The sequence below is a fragment of the Carcharodon carcharias genome, chromosome 4 (assembly GCF_017639515.1).
Source record: "Carcharodon carcharias isolate sCarCar2 chromosome 4, sCarCar2.pri, whole genome shotgun sequence".
NCBI classification, from domain to species: Eukaryota; Metazoa; Chordata; class Chondrichthyes; order Lamniformes; family Lamnidae; genus Carcharodon; species Carcharodon carcharias.
Window position 1 is genome coordinate 85,510,729 of NC_054470.1, and position 24,759 is coordinate 85,535,487.

The 24,759-nt window shown below is 43.0% G+C and overlaps 1 protein-coding gene across 1 annotated transcript in view; it reads left to right on the plus strand.

Moving 5' to 3' along the window:
- Positions 1-24,759, plus strand: part of LOC121277230 (FRAS1-related extracellular matrix protein 1-like) — a 391,688-nt gene that overhangs the window by 318,825 nt on the left and 48,104 nt on the right. The window contains exon 26 of the mRNA XM_041186416.1: positions 15,809-15,953. Coding sequence (XP_041042350.1) covers positions 15,809-15,953 — 145 coding nt within the window. The remainder of the gene's footprint in view (positions 1-15,808; positions 15,954-24,759) is intronic.

Sequence of the window (24,759 nt, forward strand, 5' to 3'; positions counted from 1 at the left end):
ATGACCGACTTTCCCACAGGCATAGTACTCTGACTAGAAGTGACTAGAGACATGTAGATAGTTGATGGCTACCATGGCAATTGTAGCATCTAAACTTCTGACTCTGAGGCTGTGAACTTGGCTGCCGTTGCCTGGATCCTGCTGAAATCCGCTGGCTCAGGAAAAGAACTTGGATAGATAGATAGTTAATTGGTTTATTGAAAAATCATTATGACAACAGGTGCTAAATTGCGATGGCAATACAAATAAAACAAGTAATCATAATTCATAACATAGTTATCTATGATCATTAGAATAAAAATAAAAATCAAGTGTGCAATATATGATCGTTTCAGTATACTAATGATTACAAAACATTGCACTCTACATTTTGCATTAAAGTCAGGTTGAGTTCATTAAATTTTTGCTTGCAATTTGCAACCATCTCTTCCTGCCATGGCCATGGTCTCATTGCACGCCTCCTTCCATGTCAACATATTGCCTTTAGTCAAAAGCTTGGCCTGGATTTTATTGTTCTTCAGCAATACCACCCCCCCAACGCTTACCCTGCCACTGCTCCAGTGAGTCTCTTCTAAATTTGATTTCTAAGTTCAAGCCATGCCCACAGTGGTGATAATTTCTTTAATTCGAGAATGTAACCAGCAACAGTCTCACTTGGCAACTGCTTCCTTTTACAGAATGCAAGCTCATTCCTAGTTGTGCCATAATATGAGTCCAGAATTTCACTAATTTCAGCCTATTCCATAGTACAGGGGTCTCACCGACAAAACTGGTTTGACACTACCTCAAAAGCATCTGGCCCCATCATGGTGAAGAAAACATTTACTTTATCCTCATTTCCTACTTCATTTGCTTTCAGCCAAATGTGTAACCTTCGTTAGTAACTACACCGCTTTGCTAGGGTTGAATTCCCCCATTATCCTCAAATATGTTGCAGTGCCATTTTTTTCAATATGTACCATGCTAACTCACTGTGTACCTGAACACAATGTGCACACCGAGCACTCAGCACTAGTGCATCTGGATGGACAATGTCAAATAATTTGTTCTAAACCTATCAATTTTGAAATTACTGGCATGTGATCTCTATGTGTCATATGTTGCTGCACCAATAGATGGCATTATAGCAGCATATGCACTCCATTCTCACTGGAATATGTGTATTGTTTGTTCATGGGAGTCAACATCACACTTGAACACAATGATAACATCTAAAATGTAGGCATGTTTCTTCCAAACCTGCTATAATTTTTATACAAACCCTTTGATGCTTTTTAAATGAACTAATTAACTTGATGTGCATGGCTTATTGAGCATTCCCCTACAGAATCCCAATGACCTAATCAAAGCCATGTATTAGACTCAATCATAGAATACATTCTCATCGTACAAAAATATTATTATCGACTTCTGTATTGTTATGCTATTTTTCCTATTATATTCTACACTATCCAACAGTGCGGGGAGGGGGCACAGTGATGATGATGCTGTGAATGACAAGGGGTAGCCACGTATTTTCTTCTTGTAAATGGTCAATTCCTAGCACTTAAGTGACGCAAGTATTAACTTCCATTTGTCAGCTCAAATCTGGATATAGTCTGCTTCCTGCTGTGATTAGCATGGACTGTTTCATTATTGAAGAAGTTTGAATGATGCTGAACACTTCTGAACAATCAATGAACAGCTCCTTTCTTTAGCTTATGAGAAGGAAAAGATTATTGGTGAAGCTGCTGAAAATGGTTGGGCATTGGAACTGTGGCCCTGATATCTTGAAACTGTGACGATTAGTATCCAAAAACCACAATCATCTTTCTTGGCGTCAAGTACGACTGCAGTTACTATAGGATTCTTCCAGTGATCTCGAGCTAACTCAGTTATGCTTAGATTCCTTGCAGTCATACTTGGTTACATGATGTCTCCTTGTCGTGGAAAACTACACTCACAACAACTCTTGCATTCCACTTTTGTGTCCATATCTGGATCAAAGCGGAGGAAAATCTGGAGCCAAGTGGTTCTGAAGGCATAGACTACAAAAGCAAAGAAGTTTTGACAAACCTACATAAAACACTGGTTGGGCCTCAACTGAAGTATTGCATCCAGTTCTGGGCACCACACTTTAGGAACGACGTGAAGGCATTAGAGCAGGTGCAGAAAAGTTTCGCAAGAAAGGTTCCAGGGATGAGGAACTTTAGTTCCATAGTAGATTGGAGAAGCTGGGACTGTTCTCCTTGGAGAAGAGAAGGTCGACAGGAGACATGAGAAAGGTGTTCAAAATCATGAGGAGTCTGGAAAGGGGAGATCGGGAAACATAGAAAATAGGAACAGGAGTAGATCATTCAGCCCTTCAAGCCTCCTGCGCCAGTCAATATGACCATGGTTGATCCTCTATCTCAACGCCGTACTCCCACACTCTCCCCATATCCCTTGATGCCTTTAGAGTCCAGAAATCTATCTATTTGCTTCTTAGATATATTCAGTGACTTGGCCTCCACAGCCGCCTCCACAGCCTTCTCTGGTAGAGAATTCAATAGGTTCACCACCCTCTGAGTGAAAAAGTTTCTCCTCATCTCAGTCCTAAATGGTCTATCTTGTATCCTGAGACCATGACCCCTTGTTCTAGACACCCCAACCAGAGAAAACATCATCCCTGCATCCAGTCTGTCCATCTCTGTCAGAATATTATCTGTTTCAATGAGATCTCCTCTCATTCTTCTAAACTCCGGTGAGTACAGGTCTGGTCGGCCCAATCTCTCCTCATACGACAATGCTGCCATCCTAGGAATCATTGTGGTGAACCTTTGCTGCTCTCCCTCTATGGCAAGTATATCCTTTCTTAGGTAAGGAGACCAAAACTGCACATAATAATCCAGGTATGGTCTCACCTAGGCTCTGTACAGCCTGCAGTAAGACACCCTTGCTCCTGTACTCAAGTCCTCTTGCAATGAAGGCCAACATACCATTTGCCTTCTTAACTGCTTACTGCACCTCCATGCTTGCTTTCAGTGATTGGTGTAAAAGGACATCCAGGTCCCTTTTGTACATCAACATTTCCCAGTTTATCACCATTTAAATAATACTCTGCCATTCTGTTTTTTCTACCGAAGTGGATAACTTCCACACTTATCCACATTATACTGCATGTATTTTCCCACTCACTCGACCTGTCTAAATTGCCTTGAAGCCTCTTAACACCCTCCTCAATGCTCTCATTCCCACCAAGTTTTGTGTTGTCAGCAAACTTGGAAATATTACATTCGGTTCCCTCATCCAAGTCATTGATATATACTGTGAATAGCTGGGGTCCAAGCACTGATCCCTGTGGTACCCCACTAGTCACCACCTGCCACTTCAAAAAAGACCCATTTATTCTGACTGTTTTCTGTCTGCTAACCAATTCTCAATCCATGTCAATATATTACCTCCAATCCCATATGCTTTAATTTTACACACTAACCTCTTATGTGGGACTTTATCAAAAGCCTTCTGGAAATCCAAATACACCACTGGTTCTCCCTAACTATTCTACTAGTTACGTCCTCAAAGTACTTAAGTAGGTTTGTCAAACATGATTTCCCTTTCATAAATCCACGTTGACTTTGTCTAATTCTGTTTATATTTTCTAAGTGTCCTTTATAATGGACTTTAGCATTTTCCCTACTACTGATGTTAGGCTAACCAGTCTGTAATTTGCTGTTTTCTCCCTCCCTCCTTTTTTGCCACCTCCTCATTTGCCACTCTCCAATCTGCTGGGACTGTTCTGGAATCTACAGAATTTTGGAAGATGACAATCAACTATTTCCACTATTTCCATGGCTACCTCCTTTAGTACCCTGGGATGTAGATTATCAGGCCCTGGAGATTTAGCGCCTTTAAGTCCCATCAATTTCTCCAGCACTATTGTTTTAGTAAAACTAAATTCCCCCTTCTCACTGGACCCTTAGTTCCTTCATATTTCTGGGAATTATTTGTGTCTTCCTCTGTGAGGACAGAACTAAAGTAGTTGTTTAATTGCTCTGCCATTTCCTTGTACTCTTTTAAATTCTCCCGTTTCGGGCTATATTTGTCTTCAGTAATCTTTTTCTTTTTACATACTTATAGAAGCTTTTACAGTCCGCTTTTATGTTCCTTGCAAGTTTACATTCATACTATATTTTTCCCCTCTTGGTCCTCCTTTGCTGAATTCCAAACGGCTCCCAATCCTCAGGCTTGCTACTTTTTCGAAAGGATTTATAAGACTCCTCTTTGAATCTAATTCTATCCTTAATTTCATTTGTTAGCCATGGTTGGGCTGGTTTTCATGTGTTTTTTGCATCAGAAAGGAATGTATAACTGTTGCAAAGCATACGTTCGTTCCTTAAGTATTAGCCATTGTCTATCCACCGTCATGCCTTTTAATGAAGTTCCCCAATCTAAGCCAACTCAATCCTCATACATTCGTAGTTTCCTTCGTTCAGATTTAGGACCCTAGTTTCAGATCAGGCTACTTCACTTCCCATCCTAATGAAGAATTCTATCATGTTTTGGCACTGTTCTCTAAAGAACCCCACAGAACAAGATTATTAATTAACCCCTTCTCATTGCACAATACCAAATCCAGGATAGCCTGTTCCCTAATCAGTCTCTCGACATACTGGTCTAAAAAACCGTCTCGTACACACTTCAGGAATTCAACCACCACCATATTATTGCTAATTTGGTTTGCCCATTCTATATGTAAATTAAAGACACCCATGATCACTATAGCACCCTTGTTACATGCACCTCTAATTTCCTGTTTAATGCCGCCCCCTACCTTATCACTACTGTTTGGAGGCCTATGGACAACTCCCATTGATGTTTTCTACCCTTGTTGCTTCTTAACTCCACCCAGACTGATTCTACATCTAGTTTTTCTGAGCCAATATCCTCTCTCACTATTGCACGGATTTCATCCTTAACTAACAACGCCACCCCAACACCTTTTCTTTTTTGTCTGTCCTTCTTAAATATTGAGTACCCTTGGATAATCAGTTCCCAGCCTTGGTCACCCTGCAGCCATGTCTCCGTAATCGCAATCATATCGCAGCGGTTTACATCTATTTGCGCTGTTAATTCGCAAGTTATTGCGAAAGCTCCGTGCATTCAGGTACAGTGCCTTTAGACTTGTCTTTTTAACATTTTCACACATAATTTTTTGTACTATAGCCCTATTCGCTGCTAGCCTTTGTTTCCTCTGCCTTCCACTTTTGCTTTCTACTTTTCTGTCTTTCATTCCTATCTTTGTTTCCCTCTCTTGTGTCACCCCGCTCAGGTTCCCATCCCCCTGCCAATCTAGTTTAAACCCATCCTCACAGTACTAGCGAATACCCCTGTGAGGATATTGGTCCTGGGTCAGCTGGGGTGCAATCTGTCCAGCTTGTACAGGTCCCATCTTCCCCAGAATCGGTCCCAATGCCTCAAGAATCTAAATCCCTCCCTCCTACACTATCTCTCCATTCATCTACATTTGTCCGGTCTATTCTCCTATTCCTGATCTCACTAGCACGTGGCACTGGCAGTAATCCTGAGGTTACTACCTTTGAGGTCCTGCTTTTCAATTTATTTCCTAGCTCCCTATATCCCTCTTTTTACCTATGTCATTGGTAATGGTACCAATATAGATCACAACCTCTAGCTGTTCACCCTCCCCCTTCAGAATGTTCTGCATTCACCCTCCCCCTTCAGAATGTTCCGATTGGTAGAAGGATCAAGAAGCGAAGGGTGCAGATTTAAGGTAATTGGTAAAAAAAAGCAATGGCCAAAATTGTTTTACACATCAAGTGGTTTGGATCTGAGATTGTGGTGGAGGGAGCTTCAATCAAGGCATTCAAAAAGGAACTGGATCATTGTCTGAAAAGGAGAAAAATGCAGGGGTATGGGAAAAAGGCACTTGATGAATTGCTCCTGCATGGGGCCAGCACAGTCACGATGTGCTGAGTAGGGGCTGCCTCCACTCCTGTAACCATTCTATAATTTTATGGTGGAACCTGGACAGAGTGTTGTTGCATGGATTATTGGTAAATAGATATCGCTTGATGACAGCCTAGATTACTACTTCCAGAATTTTGCTGACAGCTATTTTTGCACTCCTCACTGTGGGTTTAATTCACTCCCCAATCCCCACGTGAGTTTAATTCACTCTTTACTTCCCCCTGTGGGTTTAATTCACTCCACAGTTCCCATGTGGATTTAATTCAGTCTACACGCCCCACTGTGAGTTTAATTCACTCTCTACTTCCCACTGTGGGTTTAATTCATTCTTCAAATTCAATTCAAATTAGACCAGAGTGAATCATGACCAGATACAACAAATGTGCACCTGGTGAACTGCACTTTACTCGCGACCTTAAGATTTGTGCGCGCAGCGCTCACCTACCTTTTACTGTGCTCTGCTCACCACTGCTCTAACTCTGTGCCAAGGCTGTTCAGGCAAAACCAGCAGGAAGGCAAGTGGGGATGGTGTCTGAAGGCAAAGGCTTGACTTGTGCGGGAGGTGAGGTTGAGACAAGACAGGGGCAGGGGAAGGGGCTGGAAGGCAAAGGCTTGACTGTGGGGGAGTGAGACCAGACAGAGGCAAGGAAAGGGGCTGGAAACAAAGAGCTGAGGTTGAGGGGAGGGGGGTTTAACTAGACTCAAGGGGGAAGGATGGACAGAGACACATGACAGGGGGAATTGACTGGGGAAGGTGAACAGAGACAGATGACTGGGGAGAGGTGGGTTGATGTTAGTTGGGGCCAGAAAGCATAGATTGTCCTGGGCAATTGCACACCAATTTAGAAGGCTGTGCTTGGCAAGCCTGTCTTGAGCCCAGAACAGGGAGGGAGAGACCTGTCTGTCCTGCCTCAGTCATGTCCAGCATGGTGTTCAGGGCATGATCAGTCCCTCAGACACGTCAGTCCTGGGGATTGTTAGATTGGCACTAGGCTGCAGATGGCACAGTCACAGTCAGGGGAGACACCTGTGATCTGTGGTTGGGGAAACAGGTAATACAGTGCGGGCACTCAATACAGTGAGTGTATCTGGCTGCCCTCATCCAGATCCAACTTTCTTTCTGAAAGTGCTGCCATGCCTGGGGTGGTGGAGTCGCATTTCCATTGATGCTAAAGGCTGTGCTACAGCTGCAAAGGATGATCTGAGGATGGAATCTGGAATGAGGGCTATCCAAGGGCTTCATATTGACTCCCTAGCTTGTGACTGGAAGGTGAACATTACAAGGTTGTGTTCAATCATGTACCTGTTCAATGTTTCCGCTGAGTTGAGCAGCAGTTGAGAATGGATGCAGTGAGCAATGCTGTCTTTTTCATGGCAATCAGGCATCTGAGAAGGAGAAGGGCAGGGTAAAAGGGAGAGCCTCATCCTGAGGAACATGGGCCAGTGGGGCCCCATCAAGACCCAGAAACTGAGGCTGACAGACCCATCCTACGGAGGCATTTGGCATGACTGAAGACACCTCTCATACCTACAGATGAGCAAGAGACTGTGCCATATATGCTTTCGTTTGTCAAAGCATGTGGTGGCTCACATCTGCAACATTCTTTGGGAGGAGCTGACTCCACAGGGACTGGGAGGCCATCCATTGCTAGTGGCCCTAAAGGTGGCTGCTGCATTGAATGTTTTTGCTCGTGGCTTGATCCAGGGCTCCACTGCGGACCTCTGTGGCATATCCCAAGCATCTGCTCATAAATGCATCCGAGAGGTGCCCTATTTAGCAATGCACAAAATCACATCCAGTTCACCCTGAATGAAACCAGCCAGGCTGCCAGTGCAGTGGGGTTTGCCATGATCTCTGGCTTCCTATAGGTGCAGGGTGCCATCAACTGTTTACATGTAGCTTTAGGAGTTCCCCGGCAGAAGCCACTATGATTCACCAAAAGAAAAGGCTCCCACCTTCTCAATGCGCAACTGATCTGTAACCACCAGAGCAAGTTATGCAGGTCTGTGAGAGGTTTTTAAAAATTCATTCATGGAATGTGGGCATCACTGGCAAGGTTAGCATTTATTGCCCATCACTAATTGCCCTTGAGAAGCTGGTGGTGAGCTGCCTTCTTGAACTGCTGCAGATCATGTGGTGTAGGTACACCCATAGTGCTGTTAGGAGGGGGTTCCAGGATTTCGACCCAGCAGTAGTGAATGGCGATATATTTCCAAGTCAGAATGGTGAGTGACTTGGAGGGGAACTTCCAGGTGGTAGTGTTCCCATGTGTCTGCTGCCCTTGCCCTTCTAGATGGCAGTGGCCATGGGTTGGAAGGTGCTGTCTTAGGTGCCTTGGTAAATTTCTGCAGTGCATCTTGTAGATGGTACACACTGCTGCTGCTGTTCATCAGTGGTGGAGGGAGTGAATGTTTGTTGATGGGGCACCAATCAAACGAGCTGCTTTGCCCTGGATGGTGTCAAGCTTGTGGAGTGTTGTTGTAGATACCCTGGGAAATCCCACGACTTGTACATCTTGAATCAGTCACAGGTGCCACAGATCTTCAAGGGTCCTCAGCACATCCAGGATTGGCTTCTTGGTGACAATGGCTACCCATTTAAAGCTAATGATTCCAGTTCGACGGCCACAAAGTACTTCAGAGGAGAGGTACAATGCGGCCTATTCTGCAAAATGCTCCTTGGTTGAGCAGACTATTGGCATCTTGAAGATGTATTTTTGGTGTCTTGACTGTTCAGGCGGCACTTTCCAGTGCTTTCCCCAGAGGACCTCCCACATCCGTAAGAGGCGCACGATCAGTGAGTGGAAAACTCAGCCTGAGTGAGACAGAGACCGAGTGGGAATTTGGTTCAAAGTAGGAATTCGGTGCCTGGGGGAAAGAGGTACTTTTGGTAAGGTTTACTGCAAGAACTGCAACTTAGAATAGAGTGCTGGGAGTTGGATAATTAGGGTGTTAGGAAAGGAAGGGAAAGAGGTGCTCTTTTGCTTTCTCAGCCTTCAGGAAGTGGTCGTACTCTGCTATAGGAGAAGAAGCTAGTTATCTGGTGAGTGTCTGGTAAGTGACTAAGGTTTATTCCATTCCTAAGATTCAAAATAGTCTAGCAACTGGTGGCAAGGTTAATAAAATATACAAAAACAAAAATAAAATATATAATTGAATAAAATAATTAAATAGTTTATTAGAACACATTAAGGATGTCAAGGCAGGTGATGTGTCACAGCTGCAGCATGTGTTAACTCCTGGTTTCCAGTTTGATCCAGGGCAAACACATCTGCAGTGTTTGAAGTTTGACCAGCTTCAGCTCAGAGTTTGAGTTGGAGGATTAACTACAGATACTGCGATGCATCAAGGAGGGGGAAAGTTACCTGGATTCTTTGTACCAGGAGGCAGTCACACGTCTTATGACAGGGTCTTCTGATTTGGTAAGTGGTCAGGGACAGGAGAGCGTGACTGCGAGCCTCAGCCTTTACAATTGTCCAACAGGTTTGAGGTTTTTTCAGCTTGTTTGGATGAGAGTGGGGGCTGCAGGGTGGATGAGCTAACTGGCCATAGCACCGTGGTACAGGAAGCCATTCGAGTGGGGGGAGCAAAAAGGAATGTAGTCATAGTAGGGGATAGTATAGTCAGGGGGATTGACACCATTCTCTGCAGCAAAGAGCAAGTCCAGGTCGCTGTGTTGCCTGCCCGGTGCCAGGGTGCGGGACATCTGCTTGGGGTTGGAGGGGAACTAAGTGGGAGGAGGAGGACCCAGTCACCATGTTCCATGTACGTACCAATGACATAGGAAGGACAAAGAAGGAGGTTCTGCATAGTTGGTATGAGGACCTAGGCACCAAATTAAGAAGCAGCACCTCAAAGGTCATAATCTCTGTATTACTTGAGCCACATGCAAATTGGCATAGGACAAATCAGGGAGATGAATTTGTGGCTCAAAGACAGGAGTGGGAGAAATGGGTTCCCGTTCGTGGGGCACTGGCACCAGTACTGGGGAAAGTGGGGGCTGTGCCATTGGGACGGTCTACACCTGAATCGTGCTGGGCCCAGTGTTCATGCAAGCCGCACAACTATGGAAGTAGAGAGGGTTTTAAACTAAATAGTGGGGGCAAGGAATCAAATTTGGAAAGATGTGGTAAATCAAAGAGCAGAGACAAGACAAAAGAAAAGGGTATTCTTACGGGAAATGAAAACAAACCATGACAGGGAGGGATAGAGAGTACAAGTCTAACAGTAAATCAACAGATGAAACTAGAGGTTATAAAAAGAATAAAAGGATAAAACTGCTCTGTATGTGAATGAACGTAGCATTCAAAGCAAAACAGATGAATTAAGCGCGCACATAGAAATAAATAATTACAATTTGATAGCCATTACAGGATCATGGCTGCAGGCAGACATAGATTGGGACCTGAATGTTGTAGGGTACAGAATATTTAGGAAGGACAGGAAGTGAGGAAAAGGTGGATGGGTGGCTCTGTTAGTTAATGATGTTATGAGCACAATTGAAAGAGATGACCTAACTTCAGGAAACCAGGGTGTGGAAACAGTTTGGGTAGAGATGAGAAATGGTAAAAGCAAGAAGTCACTTGTGGCAGTTGTGTACAGGCCCCCTAATAATAACTACATGTAGAGTTGAGCATAAAGAAAGAAATAATGGAAGCTTATCAGAAAGACAAGCTCCCATAATCATGGGAGATTTTAATTTACTTTTGAACTGGATAAGTCAGATGGGCAAAGATAGCCGAAATGAGAAGTACGTTGAATGTTTCTGGGATAGTTTCTTAGAACAGCATGTTCTGGAGCCAACCAGAGAGCAGGCTATACTAGACCTGGTATTATGCAATGAGATGGGAGTAATTAATGGTGTCATAGTGAAGGCACCCCTCTGTAGGAACCATAATATGATTGAATTTTACATTCAGTTTGAGTGAGAGAGGAGTGGGTCTGAGACTAAGTTTTTAAACTTAAATAAGGGCATGAAAGCTGAACTGGCTAAAGTGAATTTGGAAATTAGGTTAAGAGATGGGTCAACAGTGGCTAATATTTAAGGGGATATTTCAGAATGCACAGAATAGTTACATTCCAACGAGTAAGAAAAAGTCGAAGGGACGGACACACCATCTGTAGCTAATGAGAAAGGTTAAAGATAGTATCAAACTTAAAGAAAAAGCATATAATTGTGCAAAGACAGGTCAGAAGATTTGACATATTATAAGGAACAGCAAAGGATGACTAAAAGATTAATAAGGAGGGAAAAATTAGAGTATGAGAGAAAGCTAGCCAGAAATATAAAAACACAGAGTAAGACTATTTATAAATATTTTAAAAATGAAAAGAGGTAACAAAGTGAACGTTGGTCTGATAGAAAGTGAGTCTGGAAAATTGATAATGGAAAACAAGGAGATGGGCAGATGATTTGAACAGGTATTTTGCATCAGTCTTCACTATATAGGATACACATAACATCCCAGAAGCTGCTATAAACCAGAAAATGGAAGTGGGGGCGAAGTCAGGAAAATTACAGTCACCAGTTACAGCTGGTGACTATAAGTATATCAATGGGAAGAGGATAACCAGGGAAAGAGTAGGGCCCATAAGGGACCAAGGGGGCAATCTATGGGTGGAGCCAGATGACATCGTTAGAGTGTTGAATGAATAATTCACATCTGTCTTCACCCAAGAGAATGAGGATGAAGATATCAAACTCGGAGAGAGAGACTGCGAGGTTCTTAACCAAATTGATATAGGGAGTGACAAGGTATTGGAGGTGTTGGCAGGCTTAAAAGTGGACAAATCTCCAGGTCCAGATGATTTGTGTCCCAGAGTGCTGAGGGAGGCAAGGGAGGAGATTGAAGGGGCTCTGACCCAAATTTTTAATTCCTCTCTGGCCATGGGGGAGGTGCCAGAGGACTGGAGAACACCTAATGTGATTCCGCTATTTAAGAAGGGTTGTAGAGATAAGCCAGGGAACTAAAGGCCAGTGTGTTTCACGTCAGTGGTAGGGAAACTATTGGAGAAAATTCTGAAGGAGAGAATCTATCTCCACTTGGAGAGGCAAGGCTTGATCAGGGATAGTCAGCATGGCTTTGTCAGAAGGGGATCATGCCTAAAAAATTTGATTGAATTTTTTGAGGAGGTGACCGGGTGTGCTGTTGATGTAGTTTATATGGATTTCAGCAAAGCCATTGACAAGGTCTCACATGGGAGACTTATAAAGAAAGCAAATGCACATGGGTTGCAGGGTAATTTGACAAGGTAAGTTCAAAATTGGCTTAGTTCTGGGAGATGGAGGGTGATGACAGAGGGATGCTTTAGTGACTGGAAGCCAGTGTCCTGTGGCGTACCACAGAGATCTGTGCTGGGTCCCCAATTATTCGTCATTTATATGGATGACATAGATGACTATGTGGGGGGTAGGATTACTAAGTTTGTGGATGACACAAAGATCGGCCAAGTGGTTAACATGTCTTGGGCTACAGGAAGATATAGACGGGATGGTCAAATGGGCAGATAAGTGGCAGATGGAATTTAACCCTGAAAAGTGTGAGGTTCACTTTGGAAGGAGTAATTTGACAAGGAGGTATTCAATGAACGGCATGACACCAGGAAGTTCTGAGGAACAAAGGGACCTTGGCATGTGAGTCCATAGATCTCTGAAAGCGGAGGGACATGTTAGTAGAGTGGTGAAAAAGGCACATGGGACACTTGCCTTTATCAATAGAGGCATAGATTACAAAAGTAGGGAGGTCATGTTGGAGTAGTATAGAACCTTAGTGAGGCCACAGCTGGAGTACTGTGTGCAGTTCTGGTCGCCACATTTTAGGAAGGATGTGATTGCACTGGAAGGGCTGCAGAGGAGATTCGCCAGGATGTTGGCTGGGATGAAACATTTAAGTTATGAAGAGAGATTGGATAGACTTGGGTTGTTTTCGTTGGAGCAGAGAAGATAGAGGGGTGACCTGATCGAGGTGTACAAGATTATGAGGGGCATGGACAGAGTGGATAGGGAGCAGCTTTTCCCCTTAGTTGAAGGGTCAGTTATGAGGGGACACAAGTTCAAGGTAAGGGGCAGGAGGTTTAGGGGGTATGTGAGGAAAAACCTTTTTACCCAGAGGGTGGCGATGGTCTGGAATGCGCAGACTGGGACGGTGGTGGAGACGGGTTGCCTCACATTCTTTAAAAAGTACCTGGATGAGCACTTGGCACGTCATAACATTCCAGGCTATGGGCCAAGTGCTGGTAAATGGGATTAGGTAGGTAGGTCAGGTGTTTCTCACGATCGGTGCAGACCCGATGGGCCGAAGGGCATCTTCTGCACTGTGAAATTCTGTGATTCTGTGACCAGAGAAACGGTACTGAGTAAATTGTTGGAGCTGTGGGCTGATGAAAGCCTGGTTCTTGATGGACTTCATCCTGGCATCTTTAAAAGAAGTGACTAGTGAGAAAATTGATGCATTGTTTTTAATTTGCCAAAATTCCCTAGATTCGAGGAAAGTGCCATTAGATTGGAAGATAGCAAATGTAACCCCATTATTTAAAAAGGGAAGGAGACAGAAAACAAGAAACTGCAGGCCAGTTAGCATAACACCTGTTGTAGGGGAAATGTTAGAAGCTATTATTAGACAAGCTATAGCAGGGCACTTGGATAAGCTAAAGGTCATCAGGCAGCATCAACAAAGGGAATCATGTTTACCCAATGTACTGGAATTCTTTGAGGGAGTAAGACGTGCTGGTGATAAAGGGGAAGCGGTGGATGTACTGTATTTGGAGGTCCAGAAGACATTTGATAAAGTGCAACAAAGGTTATTGTGCAAAATAAAAGCTTTTGGTATAGGGGGTAACACAATGGCATGAACAGAAGATTGTCTAAATGACAGGAAGCAGAAAGTAGGCATAAATGGGTATTTTTCAGGTTGGCAAGATGTAACAAGGGATCAGTGCTGGGACCTCAACTGTCTACAATGTATATAAATTACTTGTATGAAGGGATTGAAGGGATGGTTGCCAAATTTGCTAATGACACCAGGATAGGTAAGAAAGTAAGTTGTGAAGAGAACATGAGGAAGCTACAAAAATATATAGATAGGTTAAGTGAGTGGGCAAAGATCTGGCAAATGAAGTATGATGTGGGAAAATGTAAAATTTTCAATTTTGGAAGGAACAATAAAAGAGATGCATATTATCTAAATGGTGAGAGATTGCAGAGCTCTGAGGTGCATGAATAATAAAAGGCTAGTATGCAAATACAGCAATTAATTAGGAAAGCTAATAGAATGTTATCATTTATTGCAAAGCGAATTGAATACATAAGTAGAGAGGCTGTGCTTCAGCTGTACAGGGCACTAGTGAGACCACACTTGGAGTACTGTGTACGGTATTGGTCACCTTATTTAAGGAAGGACATAAATGCATTAGAAGTAGTTCAGAGAAGTTTTACCAGACTAATACCTGGAATGGGTGGGTTGTCTATTGAGGAAAGGTTGGACAGGCTCGGCTTGTATCTGCTGGAGTTTAGCAGAGTAAGAAGGGGCTTGATTGAAAATATAAGATTCTAAGAGGTCTTGACAGGGTGGATGTGGAGAGGATGTTTCATCTTGTGGAAAAATCTAGAACTAGGGGTCACTGTTTAAAAATAAAGGTAACCCATTTAAAACAGAGATGAAGCAAAATTTTTTCACTCAAAGGGTCCTGAGTCTTTGGAACTCTCCCTGAAAAGCTGGTGGAAGCAGAGTCTTTGAATTTTTTTAAGGCAGAGGTGGATAGGTTCTTGGTAAGCAAGGGGGTGTTAGGTTATCGGGGATAGGTGGGATGCAGATTTCACGTTACTATCAAATCAGCCATGATCTTATTAAATGGTGGGGCAGGCTCAAGGGGCTGAATGGCCCACTTCTGCTCCTTGTTCGTATGTTTGTATCATCGTGGCTTGCTGCGCTGTACACATCGAGAGATGGAGGAACTGCACATTTCCTCCGATGAGGAGGACATCAAGCTGAGCTGGGCTGAGCTTGATGAGGCCGAGGAAGCTGGGGCTTCAGAGGAGGAGGCTATAGCACAGTTCAGATGTGTCAGATGCTTGTTGCCACAAGGTTGCAGGATGATGATGACAACTAGCTTATACGAGCCTCCTTCACCTGTACCCTCCATGCTGCCCTGACATGAACACCTTCATTGCTATCCTTAGCATCACAATGAAGGACACTAATCTTAGAATTAGTGGTTACAATCTTGCATGATGATGGCCTCATCCTTGGAATGCTAGGCAGCCTCTGGAGCATGTGGCTGTTCTGTTATGGGATCATAACTCCATCAGTGTGCACTACAAACAGAGTAGACATGATGCAGTCTCTTCAAGCATCTTGCCAATATTCAAGAGGCAGGAGCACTACTGCCTCAATACACTCATGGCAGCATGTCTGGAGTGTTGCTTGGTGACTCAAGGAGGACAATCATCACTCACTGGTTCTCGCTTTGATATCTGAGATCTAATCTGAATCTGGACTGCAGCATCAATCCACAGGCAGTCTCTCTTGGAAGATTCTTCTAAACTCCAGAGAATATGGGTCCATGCTAATCAATCACTCATAGACAAGCCTCTCATCCCAGAAATAAATCTAGTGAAGCCTCATTGGACTGTTTTCTCAAGGCAACGGGTGGCAGGCAATAAATCGGCAGCTGTCAGTTCACATCCTACATTTTAATGATTTTTTAAAACCTACGCTAGCAATGCATTACTCGCGATCCTTGGGGTTCTATTTACTATAGGCATTGCAGAATAAATATATTTATTCATGAAACACTGGCTGAAGTGCTGTCCTCATGTACTTTAAAAGATGTACTTACCTTGTGATTTGTTGCTGCCTAGGAGGATTCATTCGCAATAAGTTCACACAGAAAGACCTGAACAGCAAGAGCATCATTTACATTATAAGATCTTCATCAGAAGTAACATCGGACAGTTTGGAGTTTCAGGTTTCAGATTCCACAGGAAACTCAGCTATTCCTCAAATGTAAGATATTTGTGTAAATTTCAATAATTTTTTGGCTTTATTTAATCAAGAATGGGTGAACTAGTTAATTGTCTGGTGAGAATTAGAACCTCTTGCTGACTGAAATAAACTCTTAATCAAACTATATAGAAATAGTATTCACAGTTGGAGGTGCAACCCTTTACATTGATGTGTTGTTATAGCAGACTTACCTCTTGACATACCTTTCACTCACAATGTTATAGAATGTGAAATATTAATTGAACTAAACTCAGTATTTTTGCCAAAAAAGGAGCAGTTTAAGCAGTCATGGTGATTCCAACTTCCACATAAAGAGGGCTCTGTTAAGATAGAACTTTCATAGAATTATTGGTCTTGTTTTTTATCATCCTCCTCTTTCGTGCAGAAGAGCCAGACTCCATTTAGCAACCAGCTATGGTGTTTGGATTTACATCAATAGCAGGAGCCACAGGCCTACACCCCATCACTTCATACTGCAACTGTCTCTGACAGTGCTCCATGAACAAGAAATGAAAGACTGAAGAGCCAGTGGCTATTTTCTGTAGCGAAGAAATACAGGCCATTAAAGATTTGATAGGATAGATATAGAGAAGATGCTTCATCTTGTGAGGAAAACCAAAACGAAATGCCATAAATGTGAGACAGTCACAAATAAATCCAATAAAGAATTCAGGAGCAAATTCTATAATCAGTGATTGTTTGGAATGCTGAACTTGCAATTACATAGAACAGTTGAGGTCAATAATAAATATGGGCAGAATTTTTAGCTGAGTGGGCGGGAGCTCGCCCGACCCGCTCGAGCGGAAAATGATGCGCAACGACGTCAGCGAGTGTCCCAGAGTCATCGCGCACTTGTGCGATATTTCGGTCAGTGGGCGCCCACTGGCGTCGGCAGCGCGCCTGCCAACGATTAACAGGCCTATTCAGGCCATTAAATGAATAATTCAATGAAAATTTTCATTGCTCGGCCATCAGCCAGGCAGCCTTTGGATCTTTTATGAAATCTCATACACGGGCAGGATGAAATTTCCAACAGCAATTAAAAATACAATAAAAATGTTCGAATCTCATTTATAACATGTCCCTGCTCATGTGACAGGGTCACATGAGGGGACATGTTTTTAGCATTTTGAAATTCTTTATTTGTGTTTGTAAAAATCTTCAGCTCCTTGAGGGAGCTCTGTGCCGTCAGGGAGCTTTCAGTGTGTGCAACTGCACTTGCACACCTGCACTTGCCCTCCTCCAGCCCCCACCCAGGCAACGCTCAGCGTTGCAGCGCACGATTCACACTGGCTGGTCATTAATTCGCGGGTGGCGGTTGGCTTCGTGACCGCTTACGGGCCCGTCCGCCACGCCCGCCCAACAAGGTAAAAATCCTGCCCGCCATGCATTTAAGGGATAGCTAGATAGGTACTTGAAAAAATTAGGAATATCTTAAAGACACAAATAACATGCTACGTGATGGTTCCTATGGTAAATGATCCTTTTTGAGCTGTCTGCAACCTTTGAAACTGTTGAGAGCATCATACTCTTCTAATAACTTTCCTCACATCAGCCAAGAGTAAGAGCATTGTCCTCACAGAAGATTGTTGGGTCAGTTACCTCTCTGGGACCTGAGCACAAAAATTAGCATGACAAAAACAGATTACCTGGTCAGTATAATATGCTGTTGTGGCAGCTTGCTGCACACAAATTGACTGCCACATTTCCTATAAGAAATAGGAGCAAGAGAAGGCCATTTGGCCCCTCAAGCCTGCTTCACTATTCAATAACATCATGGCTGATCTGATTGTGGGCTTAACTCCACTTTCGTGCTTGCCTTCCAAAACCCTTGACTCCTTTGTAGATCAAAAATATGTTTAACTCAACTTTAAACATTTTCAATGACCCAGCCCCCAGCCTCTTTTGCTCTTTGGGGTAGAAAATTTCAAAGATTAATGACACTCTGAGAGAACAAATTTCTCCTCATCTCCTTAAAAGGGAGACCCCTTATTTTTAAAATGTGCCCCCAGTTCTAGATTTCCCCACGAGGGGAAACATCCTCTCAGCACCTACCCTGTCAAGCTCTTCAGAATTTTATACATTTCAAGAGGATCACTTCTTATTCTTCAATGAGTATAGGCCCAAGCTTTCCTCATGAGACAATCCTTTCATACCAGGAATCAACCTACTGAACCTTTTCTGAACTGCTTCCAATATAAGTGTATCCTTCCTTAAAAGAAAACCAAAACTGTACACATTACCCCAGGTGTGGTCTCACCAATGTCCTATACAGCTTGCAGCAAAACTTCCCTACTTTATACTTCATCCCCTTGTAATAAGGCCGACATTCCATTTGCCTCCCTAATTACTTGCTATACCCACATGCTAACCTTTTGTGATTCATGTATAAGGGCACCCAGATCCCCAATACCATAGCATTCTACAGTCTGTCCATTTAAACAATATTTTTGCTTTTCTATTCTTAGCACCAAAGTGGACAATCTCACATTTTCCCTACATTATACACCATCTGCCATTTTTTTCCCCACTCACTCACCCTATCTATAAACCTTCACAGACTCTGTGTACCCTCCTTACAACTTGTTTTCCTACCTACCTTTGTATTGTCAAGAAGTTTGGCTACAATACAGTCAGTCCCTTCATCCTAGTCATTAATATAGATTGTATATAGTTGAGGCCCCAGCACTGTGGCTCTCCACTAGTTATAGTTTGCCAATCTGAAAATGACCAATTTATCCCGATTCCTGGTAGTTCGCCAATCCTCTATCCATATTAATAGAAAACCCCAACACCAGGAGTTCTTGAATGCCGTTTGGAAATCCAAATACACTACATCTGTTGGTTCCCTTTTATCCACCACACTTGTTACGTCTTCAAAGAACTCTAATACATTTATCAAGCACTATTTCCCTTTCACATAGTTACTGCACATAGTGTTATGATTTTCTAAATGCCCTGTTATACTCCCTTACTAATGGATTCCATCATTTTTCCAATGACAGACTAACTGGCCTATATAGTTTCTTGCTTTCTGTTTCCCTCCTTCCTTGAATAAATGTGTTAACATCTGTAGTTTTCCAGTCCGCTATGACCTTTCCAAATTTCCAGAGTTAAGCAAGTATTCTGTCTTGCATTGCTGGATTTTGTGCCACTTACTTTGTGTGTTAACAAAACCTCCTGTATTTACACTAGCTGAAATTCCAGAGACCTGAATCAGACCCTGCTAGCTAGTGAACCAGTTGTAACTAGCCACCCAATTAATGTACGCTTTCAGCAACTCAAGTGAGGTCATCTACCTGCATGTCAGAGCTGAAGGCAAGCTGTTCAACTTTGGCGCGAAGACCAAAGTTCTAGTCTGTGAGTTGCTATTTGCTGATGTGCCGCGCTGGCATCCCTTACTTTACTGGCTGTTTGGAACATTGTGTGGTCAGAAAAGGCACAGTTATTTTTCTCCCTTGTCCATTTGGTCGAGACTGCTTTCATCAGGTTTGATTCCCATCTACCTAGTCGTAGCCAGAAAATTACATGAGTTGCTTCTTGTACCTACAATATTATCTGGAATCCTCAAAGGATTTATCGTTGGTCCTCCAGTTTCTACTATATCCTGATCCTAAATCTCTCGTCCCGTTCCTGTCTCCTATCTGCCAATCCCTAGCCTCTAATCTACCTTGACAGCTTTAATGTCAAAGTTGAGAGGTCGACTGTGGACCAGTAGCAAACTAACCGATAAAACAAAGCTCCATATGTGTTCTCAGTAGCAAGGCACGGGGAACTTATGCAAGTCAAGAGAAAAGGCTGAACAGCTTCCATCTCCGCTGCCTCAGATGAATATTGGGCATCTCCTGGCAAGACAGAATGTCAAATATCGAAGTACACCAGCATGCAGGGATCCGCAGCTTGTTTGCTCCCTTGAACCAGAGGTGACTTCACTGATTGGGTCAGTGCTAAGAATGGATGAAGGCTGCATCCCCAAACACATGCTCGACAACGTTCATGCTATTGGCACGAGACCAACAAGCCACCCACATCTGTGATGTAAGGACGTCTGTAAGAAAGGAGAGCATGCTTGAAGGAAAAAACTTCAGTCGATCTTGGGCCAACGTGACTCATCTATGACAGCTACAGAAGGGACTGCTAGTCACAAATCGACTTCGACAATCACAATAATTGTCCAATCCAGAAGTGACATACACCCTGGGCACAGTCGATCATCATCATTTCATGGAAAAGAAGACGGCAGCTACAACTAGCAAGCAACTTGTTTACCACTGACAAAGGCTGAAAGAAACTACAATTTAATGCGAAAGTAAAGATAAATGCTAACTGCAATCTTTCCTAGATCTTAGAATGAAATCAACCCTTAAATTTCCCTGAGTTAAACAAGCACTCCGTTTAGCAGTACTCCATCTAGTTGGACTTCGTGCTACTATGTCGTAATCATGATTGTAATTCAAAAATACTTCATTGGCTGTTTGGAACATTGTGTGGTCATAAAAGGCAGTGTTATTTTTATCCCTTGTCCATTTGGTTGAGACTGCTTTCATCAGGTTTGATTCCTATTTATCCAGTCATAGCCAGAAAATTACAAGTTGCTTCCTGTACCTACAATGTTATCTGGAATCCTCAAAGGATCTATGTTGGCCCTCTCCAGTTTCTACTATATCCTGATCCTAAATCTCTCATCCCATTCTTGTCTCATAACTGCCAACCCATAGCCTCTAATCTACCTTCTCATTCTTCTAAGTCTTGGACTCTGACCTCCAAATCCCTTCCCCATCTCCCTCCCCTCTCAGCCCTTTCTCTTTAATGTGGCAACCTCGACCCTTTGCTTCTTTCCAGTTCCAAACTCCTCATTCCTCCTGGCCTGATCCCCACCTACATTTTATTTCATGCAGAACATAAGAAACAGGAGCAAGAGTAGACTATACGGCTGCTTGATTCTGCTCTGCCATGCATTATGATCATGGTTGATATTCGGCCTCAACTTCATTTTCCCATCTACTCCCCATATCCCTTGATTCCTTGACAGAACAAAAAATTGTCTCTCTCAGTCCTAAATATATTCAATGATGCAACATCCACAACTCTCTGGGGAAGAAAATTCCAAAGATGCACAATCTTTGAGTGAAGGAGTTTTTCCTCATCTCAGTCCTGAATGATTGGCCCTTTAGCCTGAGGCTGTGCCCATGTATTCTAGTTTCCCCAGCCAGATGAAACAACTCTGTGTCTACCATGTCAAGCCCCTTCACATTCATGTATATTTCAGTGAGATCACCTCTCATTCCTCTAAATTCCAAAGAATATAGGTCCAATTTACTCAGCCTCGCATTATATGGTACCCACCTCCAGCCTACCATTTTTGGCCTCAAGTTTAAGAGACAGAAACATCAGCAACATCAGGCATATTATGAAAATCACACAGAAATACTGGAACAATGGAAACATAGAGAACAAGAGATTTTTAACAAAGAACGAGAAAGAAACAAAAACTAAAATCATCAGATATGATACTATAATGAGGAACGTGTGCATCAGATTTAAAGAGTAAAGAAAAAGATAAAAAAAAGAAAAAAAGACAGGATGACACAAAAGGAATTGATGTTTGAGAAAAAAGCAGACAGTCACAAAAAAAGGGAGATACATTGTGGATAATTTTAATTGTCCACAATAGGCAGTGGTTAGAGAGGAGAGGGGTGTGGGGGGGTATTGATCAGAGTGAAACTAATTCTTAAAAATCTGAAATCAGGCCTCCTGGCCTGTGAATGAACCTGTGGGGTAGATTGGGGTCAAATGAGTAACCTGCTGTCAAAGCAGTCAGTACTTATAATCATAATATTTAATTGAGGCTGTTATTTACACTTAATGCCTGTGGGTTGGGTTTCCTATGACTTGGGAATCCTAGCAGTTGAAGGGAGGTGGAAACATAAGAACATAAGAACTAGGAGCAGGAGTAGGCAATTCAGCCCCTCGAGCCTGCCCCGCCATTCATTACAATCATGGCTGATCTCATTTCGGCCTCAACTCCAATTTCCCGCCCTCTCCCCATAACCTTACAACCCATTACTAATTAAAAATATGTCTATCTCCTCCTCAAATATATTCAGCGTCCCGGCATCCACTGCACTCGAGGTAGTGAATTCCACAGATTCATGACCCTTTGAGAAAAGTAATTCCTCCTCATCTCTGATTTAAATCTACCACCCCTTAACCTAACACTATGGCCTCTTGTTCTAGAATGCCCCACAAGGGGAAACATCCGCTCCACGTCTACTCTGTCTATCCCCTTTAGCATATACCTCAATTAGGTATATACCCCAATTGGATCTCCTCTCATCATTCTAAACTCGAGCAAGTATAGGCCTAAACTGCTGAAGCTCTCCTCATAAGACAAGCCCCACATCTCTGGAATCAATCTAGTGAACCTCCTCTGAACTGCCTCCAGTGCAACTACATCCTTCCTCAAGTAAGGGGACCAAAACTGTGCACAGTACTCCAGGTGCAGTCTAACCAATGCCTTGTACAGTTGCAACAACACTTCCCCATTTTTATACTCTATTCCTTTAGCAATAAATGCCAAAATTCCATTTGATTTCCTTATTACCTGCTGTACTTGCATACTAGCTTTCAGCGATTCATGCATGAGGACACCCAGCTCCCTCTGCACTAAAGTATTCTGAAGTTTCTCTCCAAAATGCCAGACTCAGCCGTTGAGTGTTTTTCTAGAACTGCTTGTGGGCCAGGCGGAGCGGGAGTGATTCCCTGACCCATCACGATAACTTGCTGCGATCTGCCACCATTCACTTGATCTCACAGACCTCCTTTCCACAATAAATAGTCTCCTGCCAAGTCTCACTTCCATCCCCAGCATGATCTTTCTTCTCTTTTCCTGCCAATGGCTGCTGCCTTGTCCAGCAGATTTTCCCACTCAGCCAGCCTCTTAATCTGATGTCTGGGAAACTGAGTGAAAAAATTCAAATGAAGTTCTGTGATTAAAACCGGCAGAACCTCAGTCTTTCCTGTATTTCTGGGATTCCTGGCCATTGCTAGTGCCCCCAGTTCACGTGTAAATATCAAAGTCAATGAGTCAACTTAATTGTTGCTTCATCACGAGAAAATTCATTGAAAATTGGCTAGACTTGCTTTAAATTTTAAACCTTCCTCCTCCCAGCATAGAAGATATTCTGTTTCAATGTGAAAGAAGATTTTTTAAAAATCAGCTAGTGAATTCAAACCCAATCTGTTGACCATGTGATCACTCCACAGGATCTCTTTTTGAACACTCCTTTTTAAAAAACAGAAATAATTCATTTTGTGTCCTTTAAAATAAACAAACATTCTTTCGTTTGCCTATGCTACACAAAAAGAATTAATTTAGTAAATAAGCCACTACGTGGCCCACTGTTCCCAATATAAGCCATATGTTTATAGGTAGAAAGGTCGCCATACATGGAAGTTACAATATGGTAACAGGCCACCTGTGTCGATGTTTGTGTGAATAAATGGGCTGAATCATATTTTCCAATCCTGGTCCCATATGCCTTCAAGCCATTTCCCTTCACCCACCTTTCCAGTGTCACCTTGACTCTTCATAGTTTTTGTTTCAACCATTAACCTTGGAATTGAAAACTGTAGCTTTAAAAATTTCTGCATGAAGACCTTTTTCCCGCTCAGATTTTATGGGCAGAACTTTACATTCCCTTGCGGGTGTGTTTGTAGGCAGAGGAGTGGCTATAAATTTCTTAGATGGCTTTCCCACTGGGTTCCTGCCCATCCCAACCTCCCCGCAATTTTACGCTGGGACGGGCAGTATGGCCATTTTCCGCCAGTCTTAATTTTCAAGCTAGTGGGAGGAGTTCAGGGGCAAGGGGGAAGCCTGAAAGGTACTGCTGTTCGAGGCCTCGGGTGGGGGTAGGGGTGAGGGAGGGAAGGTGCCTGCAACAGCAACCTCCTTTTAACATTGGGCACCCCCCAACTCCCACAAAAAATAGACTGGCCCCTGCAGGTCCTCCCTTACCCCCTGACCTCTCCACCAACCTCCCAAGTCCCTCTGCCTCCCCAGCCTGACATGAGACCCCCAAAGCTCTGCATATTTAGCTTTCTAGCATCCAGGTGATCTGCATTAAATTCTATCCACTGCCTCAATATGCTTTACATTGTGTGGAGCCCAAAACTGCACAGCTGAGGACACTGCAGCTGAGGACTTTTATTCTGGATTCACAAGGCTCATCCTTATGTACTTTTATGGGCAGAACTTTACATTCCCCTGCGGGTGTGAACATCTTTTATGTTCCATATTTCTTGGGATAACACCTAAAATTCCATTAGCATTTTTACAACCTGCATTATCACTATGTTTCTATAGTCATTCTTTAAACTGAGATTCTCCTTTCCATGCTTAATTGCAACACCATTTAGATTCCACTCTGTTGTGACATTACTTACCCTTACTTTGACACTTTAGACAAACATGCTTCTCTGTGAGAACTCTTCAACCTTATCAATAGGTTGCAACTCTTGGTGACAAACTTTGCACACATGTGCAAATGTAGTATTTTTTGGTGCTACGTCACCACCAATGACAAACAAGGGAGCTGTCAGTAAGAAAGATGGCACAAAATATCAAACCAGTTGTCACTTGGTTCATTAGAATTGTCTCAGTAGATTGTCAACGGGATCCAACGTTTGACTGAGCCCACTTGCAGTATTATCTGTTTGCTGTGTACCCAGCTTACATTTGACTCACTTGGATCAGAGAAGTTCTTGAAATGGTGGGTCCTGCCAATGTAATCTTATAAAGCTATAA